The sequence below is a fragment of the Crotalus tigris genome, unplaced genomic scaffold (genome assembly GCF_016545835.1).
Source record: "Crotalus tigris isolate CLP2741 ecotype Arizona unplaced genomic scaffold, ASM1654583v1 scf7180000024339.11422700, whole genome shotgun sequence".
Taxonomy (NCBI): Eukaryota; Metazoa; Chordata; class Lepidosauria; order Squamata; family Viperidae; genus Crotalus; species Crotalus tigris.
In genome coordinates this window covers 3,577,879-3,595,197 of record NW_024100509.1, presented here as the reverse complement: position 1 = coordinate 3,595,197, position 17,319 = coordinate 3,577,879, and the positions used below count along the sequence as shown (strand labels likewise).

The 17,319-nt window shown below is 36.4% G+C and overlaps 1 protein-coding gene across 10 annotated transcripts in view; it reads left to right on the top strand.

Annotated features, from left to right (window-relative positions):
* NRG2 (neuregulin 2) overlaps window positions 1–16,135 on the top strand; it is a 203,790-nt gene extending 187,655 nt beyond the window's left edge. For all 10 annotated transcript variants that reach the window (XM_039325944.1, XM_039325945.1, XM_039325951.1 and 7 more), the window contains 4 exons: window positions 2,789–2,912; window positions 6,748–6,875; window positions 9,128–9,352; window positions 13,851–16,135. In XM_039325944.1, coding sequence (XP_039181878.1) covers window positions 2,789–2,912; window positions 6,748–6,875; window positions 9,128–9,352; window positions 13,851–14,493 — 1,120 coding nt within the window. In that variant the 3' untranslated portion in view covers window positions 14,494–16,135. The remainder of the gene's footprint in view (window positions 1–2,788; window positions 2,913–6,747; window positions 6,876–9,127; window positions 9,353–13,850) is intronic.
* The last annotated feature ends 1,184 nt before the right edge of the window (window positions 16,136–17,319 follow it).

Sequence of the window (17,319 nt, the reverse complement as noted above, 5' to 3'; positions counted from 1 at the left end):
GATAAGGGTCAGTGGAATTCACGAGGGGCTGGACTTGGATCTCTAGTGGCAACACAAGGACTCTAAACTGATGATACATTTAATTCCACCCCCTAGTTCTGCTTCTTCTTCTCCTACAATAAATAAAAATATCATACAAACTTATGCTATAGGAAAGCTTCTGGATGGATATATATATATATAAAGAGGTTATGTTAGAATAAATTCCCAGGAAAACACATCACAGATCCCTATTGAAATTAAATTGCCAGTTGTATTTGGAAAAAACAGAAAACGAATAAAACTAAATTGTGCACCATTTTCACAACGGTTAAGGCAACAGGCTAGAAAGCAGAAGACCATGACATCAAGTCCTGCCTTAGCCATGAAAGCCAGCTGGGGGACTTTGGGTCAGTCACTCTCTTTCAGCTCAACCCCCCTCACAGGGTTGTTTTTGTGGAGAAAATAAGACAAAGAAGGCCTATTGGATATGTTCACCAACTTGAGTTATTTGCAAAAAATAAACGTGGAGTACAAATAAACAAATAAACTACACAAGATGTGGGAAGAAAACAGAGATTAAAAAAGGGAAAACTATTTGGATCTATACTATACAGTGCTTTCTTTTTCACCTCGGAAGTAGTGATATGACTGCCACGGAGCCTATATCAGAAAGAGGAGCTTTGTATTCTTACATAATCCTCTATCAAATATGTGATCAGCTTGACTCTTGGAAGTTAACAATTGCAAAATACAGTGCATCCATCATAATACTCTAAACTAAAACCTACAATACATGAAAATTAGGCCAAAACAAATTAAGGGAACAATTTGAATATTAATCCCATACTCACTGTTTTACGCAGTTAAGATCATCACCCTCCAAAAGTCCTCTAGAAGAGCTCCATTTTTAACAACTTCCAAAAGGATAAGAATAAAGGAGCAAATCCAGTCTCTGAAGAGAGACTGCCCCACAAAGCAAATATTCCCACTGAGAAACAGCCTTTACAGGGTCAAACATTCTTGAAAAAAATACACTCAGTGCTGATATTCTAGATTTCACAAATATGTAAGAAAGACAGGCAGAGAGGATGAGAAAGATGTTTAGGACACATTTTAAATGCTCAGAAGTACTGGCTATTAATATTCCCTTCTAAGGAAATTAAAGAATAGTTTCTACCCATAAGGTATTAATATTCAGTGGAGGTATAGGAGAATGAAGTATTTATTATCCAGTTTTAATGTTTCTGTGGAAGTTAAGAAATGAATTAATCAGTCTTACAGAAAAGGATATTATATTTTGTCATTGAATCAATAATCTTAGGAATGGTTGCAGTGATAACAATTTGCTTCCAAATTATTTTAACTTTTTAACAATGAGTTCCTCTGTTATCAATAAAGGGTAACAGGCAATTGCAAGATTTATTTGACAAAATAACCCAAGTTATAAATTCATTCACATTTGTAAAACTAATTACAGTTCAATGTTATGCCCTTAATATAAAAATGTTAAATATAGCGAAATAATCTTATTTTCAGGACTGAAAAAAAATCTAAATTTACTTTGCTCCATCCATTAATTTATGTACTTAAAGAAATTCTGTTGTTTCACAAAGGTTTTTTAAAAATATTCTATACAATTCAAAAGGTTTTAAGTGCCGGTTATTTCCTAATGACTTAATTTAATACATGAAATGGGCAATTTAATCCTATGTAACCTGACTGATCATCATTTCGTTCTTTCTGTACTAAATATGATTTCACATACACATGGATAGGAAATATCTTTTGTTTCAGTATTTTCATAACTATAACATAATTGTGATATAACTTTTAGCTAAATAGAAACAGTTGTGAAACATGACTAAATTTGAAATGCAAATTTCAGCTCCTCTAACTAGATATATCAGTAAACTATGGTTATAAAATGACTCCAATAGAAAACAAATGAAAACATGGTGTTCATAAAGAAAAACAGAGACAAGATTTGAATATTCTTATAAACAAACAAAATAGCATTTCAGTATACCAGCTAATAAATCAAAAGCAAGCTAAAATACAGAAGTATTTTTGATGCAATGTTAGCTAATATATAAATTATATATTATAATAAAATATAAATTTAATACTGGAAATGTTAAGAATCTAAAAAGATTTTTTTGTAATTTTAATCATGCGTACATACAAAATTATATTTTTAAAATCAGGCTATGAACTACTAGAAGATTACTGTGCCTCTTTGTGAAAATTGTAAATTGTAATTTTAATTTTTTTCTAACAACTGCTAAATAATATTGAACAATATTGCAAAAATATAGAGGCACTAAGTTTATGGACTATTAACAATAAAAAAGTATTGTACTGTAAATTAACTTATTTAGAGATTAGTGAGATTCTGATACAACTAAATTTATCAATATGGCTAGAAAATAATTATATATTTCAGAATAAGATCCAACCTTATATATTTTTATATATTTTAATTATTATTGTTATTTTGTTTTTCTTTAAACTTTCTATAACTTTTTTCTTCATATAGTTACTGCTTAAACATAATTAAAGTTAGCATTAAACAGAAAACTAGGAATGATATATGAATTGCAAAATGAAGTCTTTCTCTATATGAAAACTAAAACTCCAAATTTAGGAAATCAAGACTAAAAGCAGAAAAGCATCAAAACTAGGCAATTTTCCAGCCAAACCATTCAGTCTAGGGCCCCCAACTTAACAGGATTATATAGTCCATCAGAGTAAAACTGGCCCACTGTTGCAATATGAATCAATACCTTTCAATGTACTTATTCTTCAGAAAACAGAGAAATCAGATGCACAATCATTTGCGGCAAAACATGTGTCCAGCCCATCAGAACAGGAATCTAGCGAATGGCCCTAGCCATCCTCGGCTGGACCCTGAGGAAATTCAGATGGCTGATGTGAGTAACATTTCTTAATTCACTGTGTAAAGCCTCCTGAGAAAGCATAGTAGGCAGAACTAGGAATCGTCTTTTAGATCCATCCTTCCATCCTCTGTTTACAGCTCTCCCCTTCCCCTTCCCCTTCTTCATTCCCCCAACCTCTCTTTCCTTCCTTACCTTTGCCAAAGACAACTCAAGCCAGCTTCTACCACTCAGTACCATTATGATCAGAGGTGTGTGTGGGGGCAAATACATTTGCAGGAGGATTTTTTTAACATTTCTGCAGAGACATCACAACATACCTCATAGGAGACCTATAAAATCATTTCATCTTTTAAGTGCTGCTTCATTTCTCAAAGCTGTGAAGCAATCTCACAATGTGAAGGCTTGGGTGGCTGCTTTAATGCCTTCCTTAGATCTTCTAAGAACAAGCTGCAAATATCCTGGCAGAACATGCCCCCAAAATTTAAGGATGCCAACTGAGATTTTAAGTGGCTAGAATTTGGAAGGGGGAGGGACTTTGAATATACAACTGATTCTTCTCTTATAAGGAAAGCATCTCATCATATGATTTATACAAGCTACTACATAGCCATATCTCTTCAAAGTGTCAGAATAGCAGTCCTCTGTGGAATTACCAGTATTCTGTGATGCCTTTCTCTCTTTCACAAACCTCCATGAAAATGGCTTCCTACTTGACCTTTTACCACATTTGTTTTTGTATGATCTTCTGTTTCTTGCATACCTCTTTGGAAGGAATGGAACTGAATTTTGCCTGAACTAGAATATAGGATAAATCCCCTGCTTATAAGAATTGTTCCAGAATTGGTTTTTGATGGAATCATTTAGCACAGTGGTTCTCAACCTTTTTAATGCTGCGACCCCCAACCGGTCGTAAGTCGGGGATTACTCAACCGATCATAAGTCGAGGACTACCCAACCGGTCGTAAGTCAAGGACTTTCCCTGCCCGGGAGCACCGCGCATGCGTGGTGCTGCCCCCTGCGCCGGCCGAGGCGTAGTTGGAAAGCGGCAGAGACGGCGCAGGCTGACCACCGGCTGGGCCACCAGCTGGCCCAGCCCAAGGGAGGTAAGGCACCTGCCGGGCCCCACGCGTGCCAGCAACCCTCCCTGCGCCCGCCGGCCTCCCACCTCCCACCCCTGGCCCTCTTTTACTTACATTTTTAGTAGTTGCTCAGCAGGGAGGGGTGGAAACTTCCAGACAGCTCGCCTTCGCTGCAGACAACTTGCAGCACCATTTGCAGAATCGGACTTTTGACGGGCTCAGCAGGGCAGAGGCAGCCTGGACAATTCCTATTGGCTTTTGAAAGCCAATAGAATTAGACTCTATTCAAGAGAGTCTATTCTATTGGCTTTCAAAAGCCAATAGAATAAAATGGAGTAGCACAGCTAAGGAAAAGGGGGAAAAAATGGTGGACTGCGTTGTTTGGCGACCCCCGTGAAATGGTCATTCGACCCCAATGGGGTCCCGACCCACAGGTTGAGAACTGCTGATTTAGCATATTAACATTTCCTCGGCATATAGTAATTATATATAGTATAATTGGCTCAGCAAGGAAGCAAAATTAGAGGTTCTAGGACACACAAGACAAGGCTGGACCATTTGGCCTGAGATTTACTCCATGGAAGACACTGAAGCATAATCTTAAAAGCTCAGCCACATTTTGATTTCTGTTGAATATTGGTATTTCTCATTTAACAATAGTAATTGGGACTTTAAATTTCTGTCACTCAGCCAATGCTGATCACACGATCATACCACTTATCAACAGAAATTCCAGCACCCCTGGAATTTAAGTGAATCTCAAGATGTTAAGTGTGACATCAGTCTCCTGTTCTCATTCCCCATTGACTTTGCTTGTAGGAAATGGGCAAAGAAGGTTGTAAATGGGACTGAGGGATGCTGCAACATCGTAATTGCAATGACCATCTGGTCTTTTTCAAGACTTCCAACAAAGAAATTAGCATTTTGTGTGACAACTAGTTCAACTGACTGATAGCTGATACACTCAGGCAGTTCTACCTGGTGTCTGGTCTGAATCTATTTTCTTGTAGTTTTATCCCATGATTATTTCTAACATATCCAAAGAACTGTCTTCTCTTGTTTTTGGCATATCTTGCAAGCCTCAGGCTACTGTGATTTTTAGTGTTTCTGACAAAATACCTACACTTTCTAGAAGCCACAATATTCCTGACTCTTGTATACCTCCTTTAATTTCCCATGCATGCCCCACTTGTTTTTTCAGTATTTGAGGAGCTCTGTGTTTATCCATAGTAGCCTGTTTAGATTTTTCCTGCTTCTGAGAATGATTTGCCATTGTGTTTTCAGTATTTTATAATGTAGGATTTCCCATCTTTCCTAGAGTCAGGACTTTAAGCTATTGGATCCAATCTATTTTTTCCTTGTGTGACATTCTGCTAGAAAAAAGTTCCATGAAGATGGGCTCCAGCATGGGTTTCAAAGCTCAGAAGACTAGACCTCTGGTCCCGGTGACCAGCCCAGATTAGATCCTGCAAGAGGACATTTAGAAGCCCTGCCAAATATACTTTTCTGTTTTAAATTGAACATGTCTTTACAAATCTTTGGATAAATAGAATCATAGAATTATAATGCTGGAAGGGAGGAAGGGGCCTTGGAAGCCTTTTAGTCCAACCTCTTGCTCAGCATAGGATACCATCCCAGACAAATGGTTGTCCAATCTTTTCTTGAAAACCTCTAGCAATGGAGAACCCACAATTCTGGGAGGTAAGCTGTTCCTTTGGTTAATTGATCTCATTGTCAGGAAGTTTTTCCTTAGTTCTAGATTGGATCTCTCTTTAACAAGCTTTCACCCATTGCTTCTTGTCCTGCCCTCAGGGGCTTTGGAGAATAAGTCAACCCCCTCTTCTCTGGGGCAGCCCTTCAAATACTGGAAGACATCCATCATGTCATCCCAAATCCTTCTCTTTGATAGATTAGACATACCTAGATCTCTTAACCATTCATCATACAGTTTAGACTATTTTCTAAAGTGTTAGCTATTCCCCCTCCCCCCAATTAGTGTCTTTTCCAAATTTGATGAATTCCCCTTCTAGCCCTCTCATCTAGATCTTTTACAAAGAAATTGAAGCACACTGGGCCCAAGACAGAATCTTGAGACACCCTACTGCATGCTTCCTTCCATGTCGATGTTCTGTAGTTCCACATACCGGGTGCGGCTGGTCAGCCACAAAGAATAAATTATATCAGTGGTAGCAGATTTCAATTTTATTCCATACATTTTGAATTTCAATTTTGGTAGAGGAATTTAACTGTCTTGTTTTAAATTATAAGCTGTTTAAGACCTTTACTTTTTTTGAAAAGTCCAAATAGAAATTAGTCAAGAAATTAAATACATATATCAATATTAGCTTCAAATGCCTCATCTCTATTGGAATGCACTTTCTGGTGCTGTTTAGTTGGTCAAATTGCTTTCTAAGATCTTGGCAGGCTTTACCGAGTTTTTGGGATGGCTTTACCCTAACTGCACATACACAGAATTATCTGCAAGTTGCCTATATTGGTCACAAATGTTTACGTGCTTATTTGAATTTTTGAGCTTTCTTATTATTTTACCATACTGCAATTCAAATGGAATGTCCATTGTTATAAGGCCATTAGGGAAAAAACATTGAAATACCCTTAGCGATGAAGCCCCAAAAGTGAAAAAAGGAATGTTAGATATACATAAAGCTAACCTTATTCTTATTCTCCAAAACTTGAAATATAAGCTAATACAATTTATAAAAATCCTACAAATACAGTAATGTTGTCACTCCCAAATTAATATCTATGAACTTGTGTCTTTTCCCCAGTATATATCTAAAAATGTTCCTGCTACTGAACATGTCATAAGAAGAGAAATAGAGACCACCTTTTCAGGGAGCCGTTCCTGTTCACCATCACACCCCTCTTCCACAGGAACCCCAACTTCAAGCCAAAGGTATGGGCAGAAAGTTTCACGGCTCAGATTTCTTTTTAACCACTTTGGGATACAGTGCCAGGGGTAGGCAACCTCGGCTCTTTTATGACTCATGGACTTCAATTCCCAGAATTCCTGAGCCAGCTGGCTCAGGAATTCTGGGAGTTGAAGTCCATGAGTCATAAAAGAGCCGAGGTTGCCTACCCCTGGGATAGACAATAGTCAGAGAACCATTTAAATAGCGATGCGCATTAAGTCATTGTTTTTAACTTATTTTAGTTTTATATACATCCAGCTTTTCCATTTGCAGAATATACGAGGTAGAACTAAAAGTAAAAATAAAAATAAGACAAGACTAAAAGATACAAGCATTAAGGCACTGCAGTGGTTTAACTTTAGCAGGAAAGAGATCTGGGGAACTCTTGATAGAACAGTGGTTCTCAACCTTTCTAATGCCGCGACCCCATAATACAGTTCCCCATGTTGTGGTGACCCCCAACCACTTATACATCATCGGGTGCCAGGGGCGTGGCCAAAGAAAAGGGGGGAAAATGGCGGACAGCCTTGTTTGGTGACCCCCGTGAAATGGTCGTTCGACCCCAAATGGGGTCCCGACCCACAGGTTGAGAACCACTGTGATAGAAGGAAAAGCAGAAAAGTATAACTCTTTGCTGCCATCTAGTATTTGTCCAATATTTTGCACCCCAGTTATGATAAGCTTAAGAAATCAGGCCTCTTTTTTCTTTTCCACTACTCAACCTTAAATGCATCAGCTTCAGCTGGTATTGGTACTGGTGAGCTCCATTCATCCCTATGTCCACGAAATCATTAGGTCTTAATAAAAAAAAATTAGGAAGCTCTAAAATGAGCTGGCTGTACCACTGGCCTTCATTTATATGAATCTTTATGTATTGCTGTTTGGTGTCCTACACAACGTTTGTGAAAAAAGTGGAAAATTCATTAGCCTTTACATAAAAGCTTCCAAACAGATGAACCTAAGTGATACTTATAAACAGTGGAATACTGACAAAAAAGAAAAAACAAGCAAACCATAATTTTATCATAATTATGATAAAAATGCATAAATTGTCAAAGGAAAAAAAGACATAGAAAGTACTTTTTAGAAAAGTGGAAAAAATACAACAAAGGGAAAAAGTAAAATATATCATTTTAACGGGAAAATAGTTATAATTCTACAATACTTATTTAATACAATTACCATTCAGATATGCATATATTTCTAGTATATTTATATAACTATCATGTTTCTAATATATTTTATTTTTATAAATGAGTTCCATATTTCATTATAGTTCATTATAGCTACAAATAAAGTAATAAAGGTTGGTTTAACAATATAATCAATAATTATATTTGTCCATACAGAGTCTACATCTACAGGCAGTTTACTAATAGGTGGAAAGTGCTATCAGGTCTTCAATCCATTGAATGAAAGGGGCTTTAGATTTAGCTTTCCAATGCTACAGTATCAATCTTATAGCCATAGTAAGGGCACGGAGAATCCATTTTTATCTTGTCCAGTTGTCAGATTCCAAGTACTAGGTATGTAGTTCAATAGAAGAATATCTGAAACTTTTAGCTTATCTTTGATTGTCATATAATGTGCACTTTCATCTTATTTTAGACTTTCGTTATAACATACGACTAAAAATATTATACAAATCGATATAGTAGTAAAACTCTCATGCCTGTAATTTTTAACTGGGTGAAACAGTGCATCATTGAGCAAGAATTTTTGAACCAAGGTATCTCAAAAGGAGCAACTTACAAAATGCATCTGAAATCCAGGACCTATTGCTCCAAGGGAATTAAAATTTGGCAAATTTTATAAAATATTTTATGATATAATAATTATCATAAAGCATTTTATGACCTACTGACACAAAACATTTCCTGTGGTCAATTCTTGATGTTTGGTTGTGCTATACAGTTCAACATGTGCTATTTTAAAAGAAGATACCTCTTTGAATATCTCCCTGAATTTTTAAGAACTTTTCCCAGTGAAGGCGAGACATTAAAAGCTCTGTCATTGTTGAAGGCATTGAAAAATCTGTTAAGGAAATATCTCTGAAACAATGACCCAACGGGACATAGATTGCCCTGTTCCTTTATAATTTTATGCACTCATATTTCATAAGCCTTACAAATATGGCTCAGGAACTTTGCTGGGAAAGACAAGTCCACTTTAGTAAGTAGTTAGGTTTAGGAAAGAGCTATTTCTACCCTTCTTTATCATTTGGCTTAACTTACAGACATGAAAGCCACACCTGGAGCTTGGACCGCACAGAAAGCATCACTTCTGATTGTCAGTCTGGGATGATGTTGTCTTCTGTGGGAACCAGCAAGTGCAACAGTCCTGCTTGTATGGAAGCTCATGCTCGGCGGGAAGCATCCTATTCCATTGAGGAACAGCGGAGGCCAATGATGCAATACAGAGATTCTGTGGATTCCCTTCGGGACTCACCACATAGTGAGAGGTCTCATTTTCTGTTGCTGTTATTATCATTTATACAAGGAAAGCTCAACTTAACAGTCCCCCATTTAGCAGAATTTGAGCGCAATGAGTTCCAATTTTCATCTCGATATCTCCCTCGGTATCCGAAGTAGTTTGAATGAGGCAGTGACATTTAGGTGATTTTTTACCTTGCTTTCAGAATATCTGCAATGGTTTCTGTCAGCTGCATCAGTTTACATCATTTATGCACTTGCTTAATCCTATAAATGACATAAATTGATGTAAATGGTATAGTCCCATATTTAATGGGTCTACGAGAATAACAATACCTCCTCCCCCTAAAATGGCCTGTCAAAACAGCGTTTCACTGCTTTTATACTGAAGTCACAAGTAATGGCCAGTCTCTAATACAGCATAAGACAAAAAGGGGAGAGAAGGAAAAAAGAGTTAGTTGAGAAGATGGATAAGCACAGGTTGTAAGTTTATATAACATAAGTAATAAATCAAATTATGAATCAGTAAGATCCTCAGCTTTTTGAGGATCTGTTTCCAAATGATTATTAGAATTGCTCTGATTAAATTGCTTGGTTTTTGTTAACAGTTGTGGTGGTTTTAACCTTCATGTGCCACATAAAGTCACTTTTGAGAGATGTGTGGCTTAACACATAAATAAAAATGCTAAATTATTATTTTCTAAAGCAGCCGGTGATCGGCCTGCTCCATCTCTGCCACTTGCCAGCTACGCCCCGGCCGGTGCAGGGGGCAGCACCACGCATGCGCGGCGCTCCCGAGCAGGGAAAGTCCTTGACTTACGACCGGTTGGGTAGACCTCGATTTACGACCAGTTTAGTCCTTGACTTACGACCGGTTGGGGGTCGCGGCATTAAAAAGGTTGAGAACCACTGTTCTAAAGGAAGACTTTATCTCAAAGTCTGTGTGTAGCAGAATTCTAATAGCCTCATCCAGATTCTGGAAATTATCTAGAACTACTTTTTAAAATAACTCTTAGGATAGAAGAAGTATAAAACCTATCCCCAGTGCCTTTGCTGCAACCACTTAATATGATCTATATTGATGTGCCTCAGTATTAAATGGTTTGCACTGCTCTGAACCAAACCTGAGTCAGATCACTTGGGCCACTTTCCCAAAAATATCGTTTCATTGGTTAACATAATTGAGAATAATGTTTTTCTTCAGGGGGTTGGACTAGAAGACCTTCAACTGTATTATTCTGTTATTCCTTGCAGTACATACTTAAGCTTTTCTTTAAGTAAAATCCTAAACTATATTTTTTTCAATACAACTTTTATCAGCAACAAGTGACTTAAGTTACAAGCACGTAACAAAAAAAATGCAAATGAAAAATGCAATGGAAGAAAGAAGTATCTTGTAGCAAACAACCAAGAAAATATAATTAATATACATTTTTAAAAGTAAGGGAACTAGAAGACATTCCTGCTTCTCTCAATGACAGATTGACATACAATCATTACTGTAAAACTTCAGATAAATTAGCATTTTGGGAATCCTTAAAAACTTGGGTGTTCTCTCAGGTGCATGTTTTGCCAATCACTGTAAGTTTGTCCTTTTAATGATTGGGTTTGTTTTTGGCCATTTTATGTATTTATGTACTGGTAAGTTTGTCTGGTTTTAACGCTGCATGCACTATCCAAAGTTACAGTTGTGAGATGGGAGGCTACTTAAATTGATATCTTAAAGAATAAAAAATAATAAACTGATCTTTACCTTTGCAGAACTACTTAAATAGATGCTAAATCTTCCTGAAATATATAATCCAGTCATTGTTTTCCTTTATTATAACTAAGTCCAGTCCTTTTTATTTTAGCTTAGCAAATTCTCTTTTCATTCACCTTAAAATATATTTATATGCAGGTTGGCTCAAAATTAAGTCTGATTATCAGATTTTCTTTACTGCAGATTAATTTTATTGGCCAATTTTTTTCTTGTACAGCTGCATTTCTAGTAAAACACATATTCTTGCAAAAATGGTCCAATATAGTGGGGCTCTAATGAGCATAGGGTTTGTTTGAAATATAATCAAACCCAAGCGTCTAGAAAGAAAAGAATTGGCCAACAAAATATTCTTCCTGTTGCCAGACACAGAACACCACTGAAATAGTTTCTGTCATGTTCTTTGTATTGGTGTTCCTGAAATGATTAGAAGTGAAAAGGAAAAAGAGATTCTCTAATTATAATCTCAATCTTTCCTTCCATCTCTTTCTTACCCCTTCCCTACCTGCTAGCAAGGTATAAGAGCATGGTAATACTTGTGAAAAAAAAATTGATCAGGAAAAAACAATAACCCTGAAACTGTGTATCAGGTTTCTTTATCTTGAATTCAAATCACTTTGGGTTCTTTTTGTCATTGTTAAGTTTTATTAAAGAAACATGCAGTAATAACGTTAAAGACATTAGTAACAACAAAAATGTAAATTTCAAATTATTATTTTTAATATTACACAAATGTTGATAAATCACCAGTTAAGATGACAAAGAATCAGTACAATACAGCAATATTAGAACAATTGAAAACTATGGAATTATGATTAACCATAAGGGAACACGATATCATTTTCAATTGGTGTTGACCCTTCATCTAAAAAGCATACCTGCAATAATACAGTAAAATGCAACTGAATTGCTGTTGAAATAAAAAAAAATTGTTCCATCTGTTTTGTAAATTTATGATTGTGCTACAGTGATCTATTTAAAACAATATTCCATTTTATTATGAAATAAAACTATACATTTCAATGGAGAGTGGTCTGAGATAGATACTTGCATTGACTTTGATATCTGGATATATTTGAAATAAAACAATTTTCATCTATGAGAAAATGGCATATGTGCAGGAAGGAGCAAGGCTATTTGACTGAATATCAAATATTCTTGCCAATGTGTATATGTCATATAGTTATCAAATATCAACACACATAATCTTATAAAAAACTTTAATAATCCGATGAAGTGCATTTATTAATACTGAGAATTAGTCACCTAATCTAATAGTAAGTAGTAAAAATCTACTTGAATGATTTGGTATTTTATACTTCAACAAACAACTTACATAATATACTATTCCTAATGACTTAGGGATAATGTTAGACTCTTGTGGGCGGAGAAACATACATTTAGATTATATAACCCAAGTGCCACAGACAAGTGCTGTGGCTGCTTTAACCCATTTTTGCTCCAAAGGAGGACATTATATCCCTGTCTCATTGAAACTATTTGAGGCAGAAATAATAGTACAGTTATTGCAGATTGTGCCAATGACCCTTATTCCAACTGGGCTTCAGCACAGAAAGTACAATCAACAATTTTGAGAGCAATTTTGGAAATGCCTGAATGTGATTCTAATGTAGCTTTAAGACTGGATTTGAGCATCATGAGGGCAGAGGCTCAGATCTGGGGGACTATTTTTAGCTACTTGTTAATTTGATCTTTAACCCAACCTGCCTGGTTACTCTGATAACAAGTGATAGCTTTTGTTTTTTCACAGCAGGCATGCATTAGAGATAAGTTAAAGTAATTTTCTCTTTTTCTTTAGTGACTCAGCTGTTTTAATTTTGATTTTACTGTTTTTTGCTATTTTGATGGCTGTAAATAAAAATGCCATGTTACAAGGACATCTGTCATAAAAAGTAATTATGAATAATAAAAATTAATTATGAATAATAAAAATTGATAAAAAGGTAGCTGCTACATAGGTTGTATCCATCCCAAGTAAAAAAGCACATACAGTATATAAATATTTCAGGTCAGTGGGAGAGAGAACACATATTTTTATCTTTGATCACTGATCAGTATGAAAATATAATGAAAACAAAACAAGAAAAAGGAAACATTAATACAAACATTGTCATTGTCATATTGTATACATTTAAGCTCACAAAACATTCTGAAAACTATATATAAATTTTAATAAGCATGTAGAGTAAATGTAAAAAGAAGAAAGGAGAACTCAAAACTTTATGCTATGAATCTCTCCAAAATTAACCCTTGGATATGTACTTTGCCCTAGGCTGGTGAACATTCACTATACCCTGGTAATAATAGGTGAGCCATCTGTTTCTCTGGACTTTTGTTTTGACATATTTAGCATTGTAGCTAATTCAACCCAAGAGAAACCATATTGAGGATTTTCAGGTACTTCAGTGTATCAGATTTTTTAACATTGCCAAATACCCAATTTAAATTGCCAGTTTGCTCCATGAATAAGTTAGATACTTTATTAACTAACCCTAATGTCTATCATAACCCTGTGTATTCCTGTTTCTTTCCAAAATCTTGCCAGTTCTTATCTTAGACCGAAAAACCTATGTCTCTTATGACAAAAATCATGTTCTATTCTGTAGATCTACTTCAATCTCAGGGAAAATTCCCTTTCATTTTATCCTGCTCAGAGTGTTTATAGGGATGGAAAAGTTTGTGATGAAAGACTCAGCCTCCTTTCTAAGATTTAAGCTGGATACCAATGCCATTGTTTCTTTTTCTAGATATGTCTCTGCCTTGACTACCCCAGCACGCCTGTCCCCTGTTGACTTCCACTGCTCAGCTTCAGCCCACATGCCCACCTTTGAAATCACCTCTCCTAATTCTGTTCATGCGGTCTCACTCCCCCCGGCTGCATCCATTAATTTCCAAGTGGAGGATCAACAGCCATTGCTGAGAAGGTACCAAGCCCCCTGTCAAGATGCACAGAGGTATGATACTTACTACCAAAGAAGGAACTATCTGAATGAGAGCACAGGGAGCTTGCCCTCCAGTCCCTTCCGCATCACAGAGGATGATGAATATGAGACAACCCATGAGTACATCACTGCACTAGAACAGCCAAAGAGAACAGGCAGCAGCAACAGGCGGTGGAGGAGATCTAAACTGAACGGCCACCTGTCTCACAGAGGCAGAATGCTTAGAGATTCCTTTTCAGTCAGCAGCGCCTCATACAGTGAGTCTGATGAGGAGCTGATAGCTGAGAGCACCCCTTTCTTAAGCAATCAGAACATGGAGGCAACGGACACAGGTTTGTATTGCTCAGCTGACGACAACAGAACTTTCTCTTCTTTCAGCAGATTCAACACACAGGGTGAAAGCCAACAAACACACAGCAGATCCAGCCAAGGTTTTACACCACCCTAGGTGTTACACACTCTTCCTCATGTCCACTTCCATGAATACATCAGTACCGAGGAAGATGATGTGACAGAAAAGACAAATTTTTATTTTATAGAAAAATGCAAAAATATAACAAATGAAATGTTTTATTTTCATTTTAGCAATGATGTCTTATAAGAGCTAATGGCAAAGACCTTTTTGTAAGGAATCTATTTATATGTAACATCTTGATTTACAGCTTCTCAGAAAAACAGAAACTTAACAAAAACATTTTAAAAGATGGGCCAATTTTTGACTACAAATCATTCAAAAATATTGTGGTGCCTTTTTGCTGTATGTGAATGCCAGAGTCCACACTGAATATTATGTTTAAGCATTCTTGAAACACAGGCTTTATGTTCAGGACAATTTGTTATAAAATATTCCAGTTAGCATTTTTCCATTTGAACAGCACCCTTTTAAATTTCTTGATACCTAGAGATTAATGATCTAGTGTTGCTAAAGTAATGTGCTCTCTGTCCATTTCCCATTTCCTTTCCCTCTTGCGCAGGTGCGCATAAATGTATGTTTCAATGTTTTCATAAATATTTTTCCCTATCGAGGAAAATACTACATACTGGTAAGTAAAATTGGTTTCTCTGATAAGATAAACCATAAACAAAAATGGGGGTGAAGAAGAAAGGAAACAGAATTATACAATATCAATAGCCCTTCCACTGTATTTCTGATCCTCAAGAGATCTGTGACCAAGAAAACCCCCCCCCCCAAACAAAACATTGCAAATTATTAAATCATACTATTTCAAGTAATGCTGCTCCTAAAATCTATTTTAACACCATTTCTGGAGATAAACTTCAGCTGTTTAGTAGTGATATAAGCCACTGCTGTGCATGCACAGAACAAAACTGTTCTCCATTTTCTGACCCCAGTTTGATCATCAAAGAAATACAATTCCCCATCATGGAACATACAAGGCGTGCAAAGTGCTGTTGAGAAAGGGTTTCAAAAGCCTCCAGTGATCCAGATGACTCTGGAGTAATGCCACCCCCTTCTTTCCCTCCTTCCTTGTTCCTTCTCCTGAGATAGTGCCAGCAGCATGCTAACCTTGCCTCAGTCTTCTTCCTATGGAAAGAAACATCAAAGAAAATGCTGTTGTGTGCTCCATTTTGTAAAGATGGTTGTAAATGTAACATTTGAGTATTTCACAAGAACTTTCCATTTAAAAATAAAGCCACCAGGTATTCTGGTTGATGAGCTAAAGAGCTTTCTGGGTGTGGGTGGCAAGAAAACTTCCCCTGAGACAGAGAAAATGGCTCTTTCTTTTCAGTTTCTCCTGGAGCTTCCTTTTGACATTATGGCCTGCCTTTTTCTTTTCCTGTTTTCACTTTGCATGTCCTTTGCATTTCAAATACTATAAATTGGATGCATGGAGAACCTAGAACTGAAAAGACAAAATACAGTTGCCAGTGTATTTGTTTACTTTTTAGCAATAAAGTACTTTAAATCCTTTGTTCCTAATGCCTAACAAGGTCCAGTAGAAAAGCTGCTACTTTGTCATAAAAAAGATTGTAAAATTTTGCTCTGGATTGTCTGGATGTTAGAACTCTTGACTGTTTAACACTTGAATTTTTTTAATACTATAAATAAAAGTAAAAAATGGCTACAATGATTATAAAATCAATTTTACATTTGGTGGTGACAGAGGAAATAGAATGAGGGGTCATCTCAAATTATTCACGGTACTGGGAATCTCACTTTGGAAGCCTGATTTTCTAAGCTAAAATAATCATCTGATTAACCCAATTGAGTCCAGACCCATCAATAAATATTTAAGTGTAGATAATTCTATGCCGTCCAGATGTTTCAGATCACAAGTCCATGAATTCCCAACCAGCATGTTTAATATTTGGAGAATTTCAGTCCAAAATACCTGGAAAACTCCAGGTGTCTACCTTTGAATAAGTGATGTTGAAATATATAATGTTAGAACATTTTGTCCCACATGAGCATAAATTTGCACTTTCATAAATGTTGCAATCCTATGCAAATTTACTTGTGAGTAAACTCTGCTTGATGGATGGGTTGGCTTCTAAATAAACATGCATATGATTGGGTTGTTTATTTAAATGTTAGTGTTTTTATTCAATTTCATGAGATTCCTTTAGTGTTCTTCATTTAGTATTTTACTCTCCAAAATACTGTAATCTGCAAAACTTGATACATTTTGCATTAGTTGGAAAAAATGAAAACTTCTGGATCCAATACAGTGAATCTCACAATTTTTCCCATTCTTTGTTTACATTGGCAATCTATTGAATGATCCATAAGAGAATGTGCCTTATACTGTATAAATATATACTGTAAACATAAAGACAGAATACAATAACAGAGTTGGAAGGGAACTTGTAGGTCATCTAGTCCAACTCCCTGTCCAAACAGGAGTCCCTACACCATTTCTGACAGGTGCCAGTCCAATCTCTTCTTGAAAGTCTCCAGTGATGAAGCACCAACAACATCAGAAGGCAGTCTGTTCCATTGGTTGATTGTTCTTACTGTCAGGAAATTTCTCCTTATTTCCAGGTTGAATCTCTCCTTGATCAGTTTCCATCCGTTATTGCAGTGTTTCCCAAACTTGACAATTTTAAGGCATGAGGACTTCAACTCCCAGAATTCCACAGCCAGCAACGCTGGCTGTGGAATTCTGGGAGTTGAAGTCCACATGCCTTAAAATTGTCAAGTTTGGGAAACACTGCGTTATTGCTTGTCTGGCCTTCAGGTACTTTGGAAAACAGGTTGACCCCCTCCTCTCTGTGACAGTCCCTCAAGTATCGGAACACTGCTATCATGTCT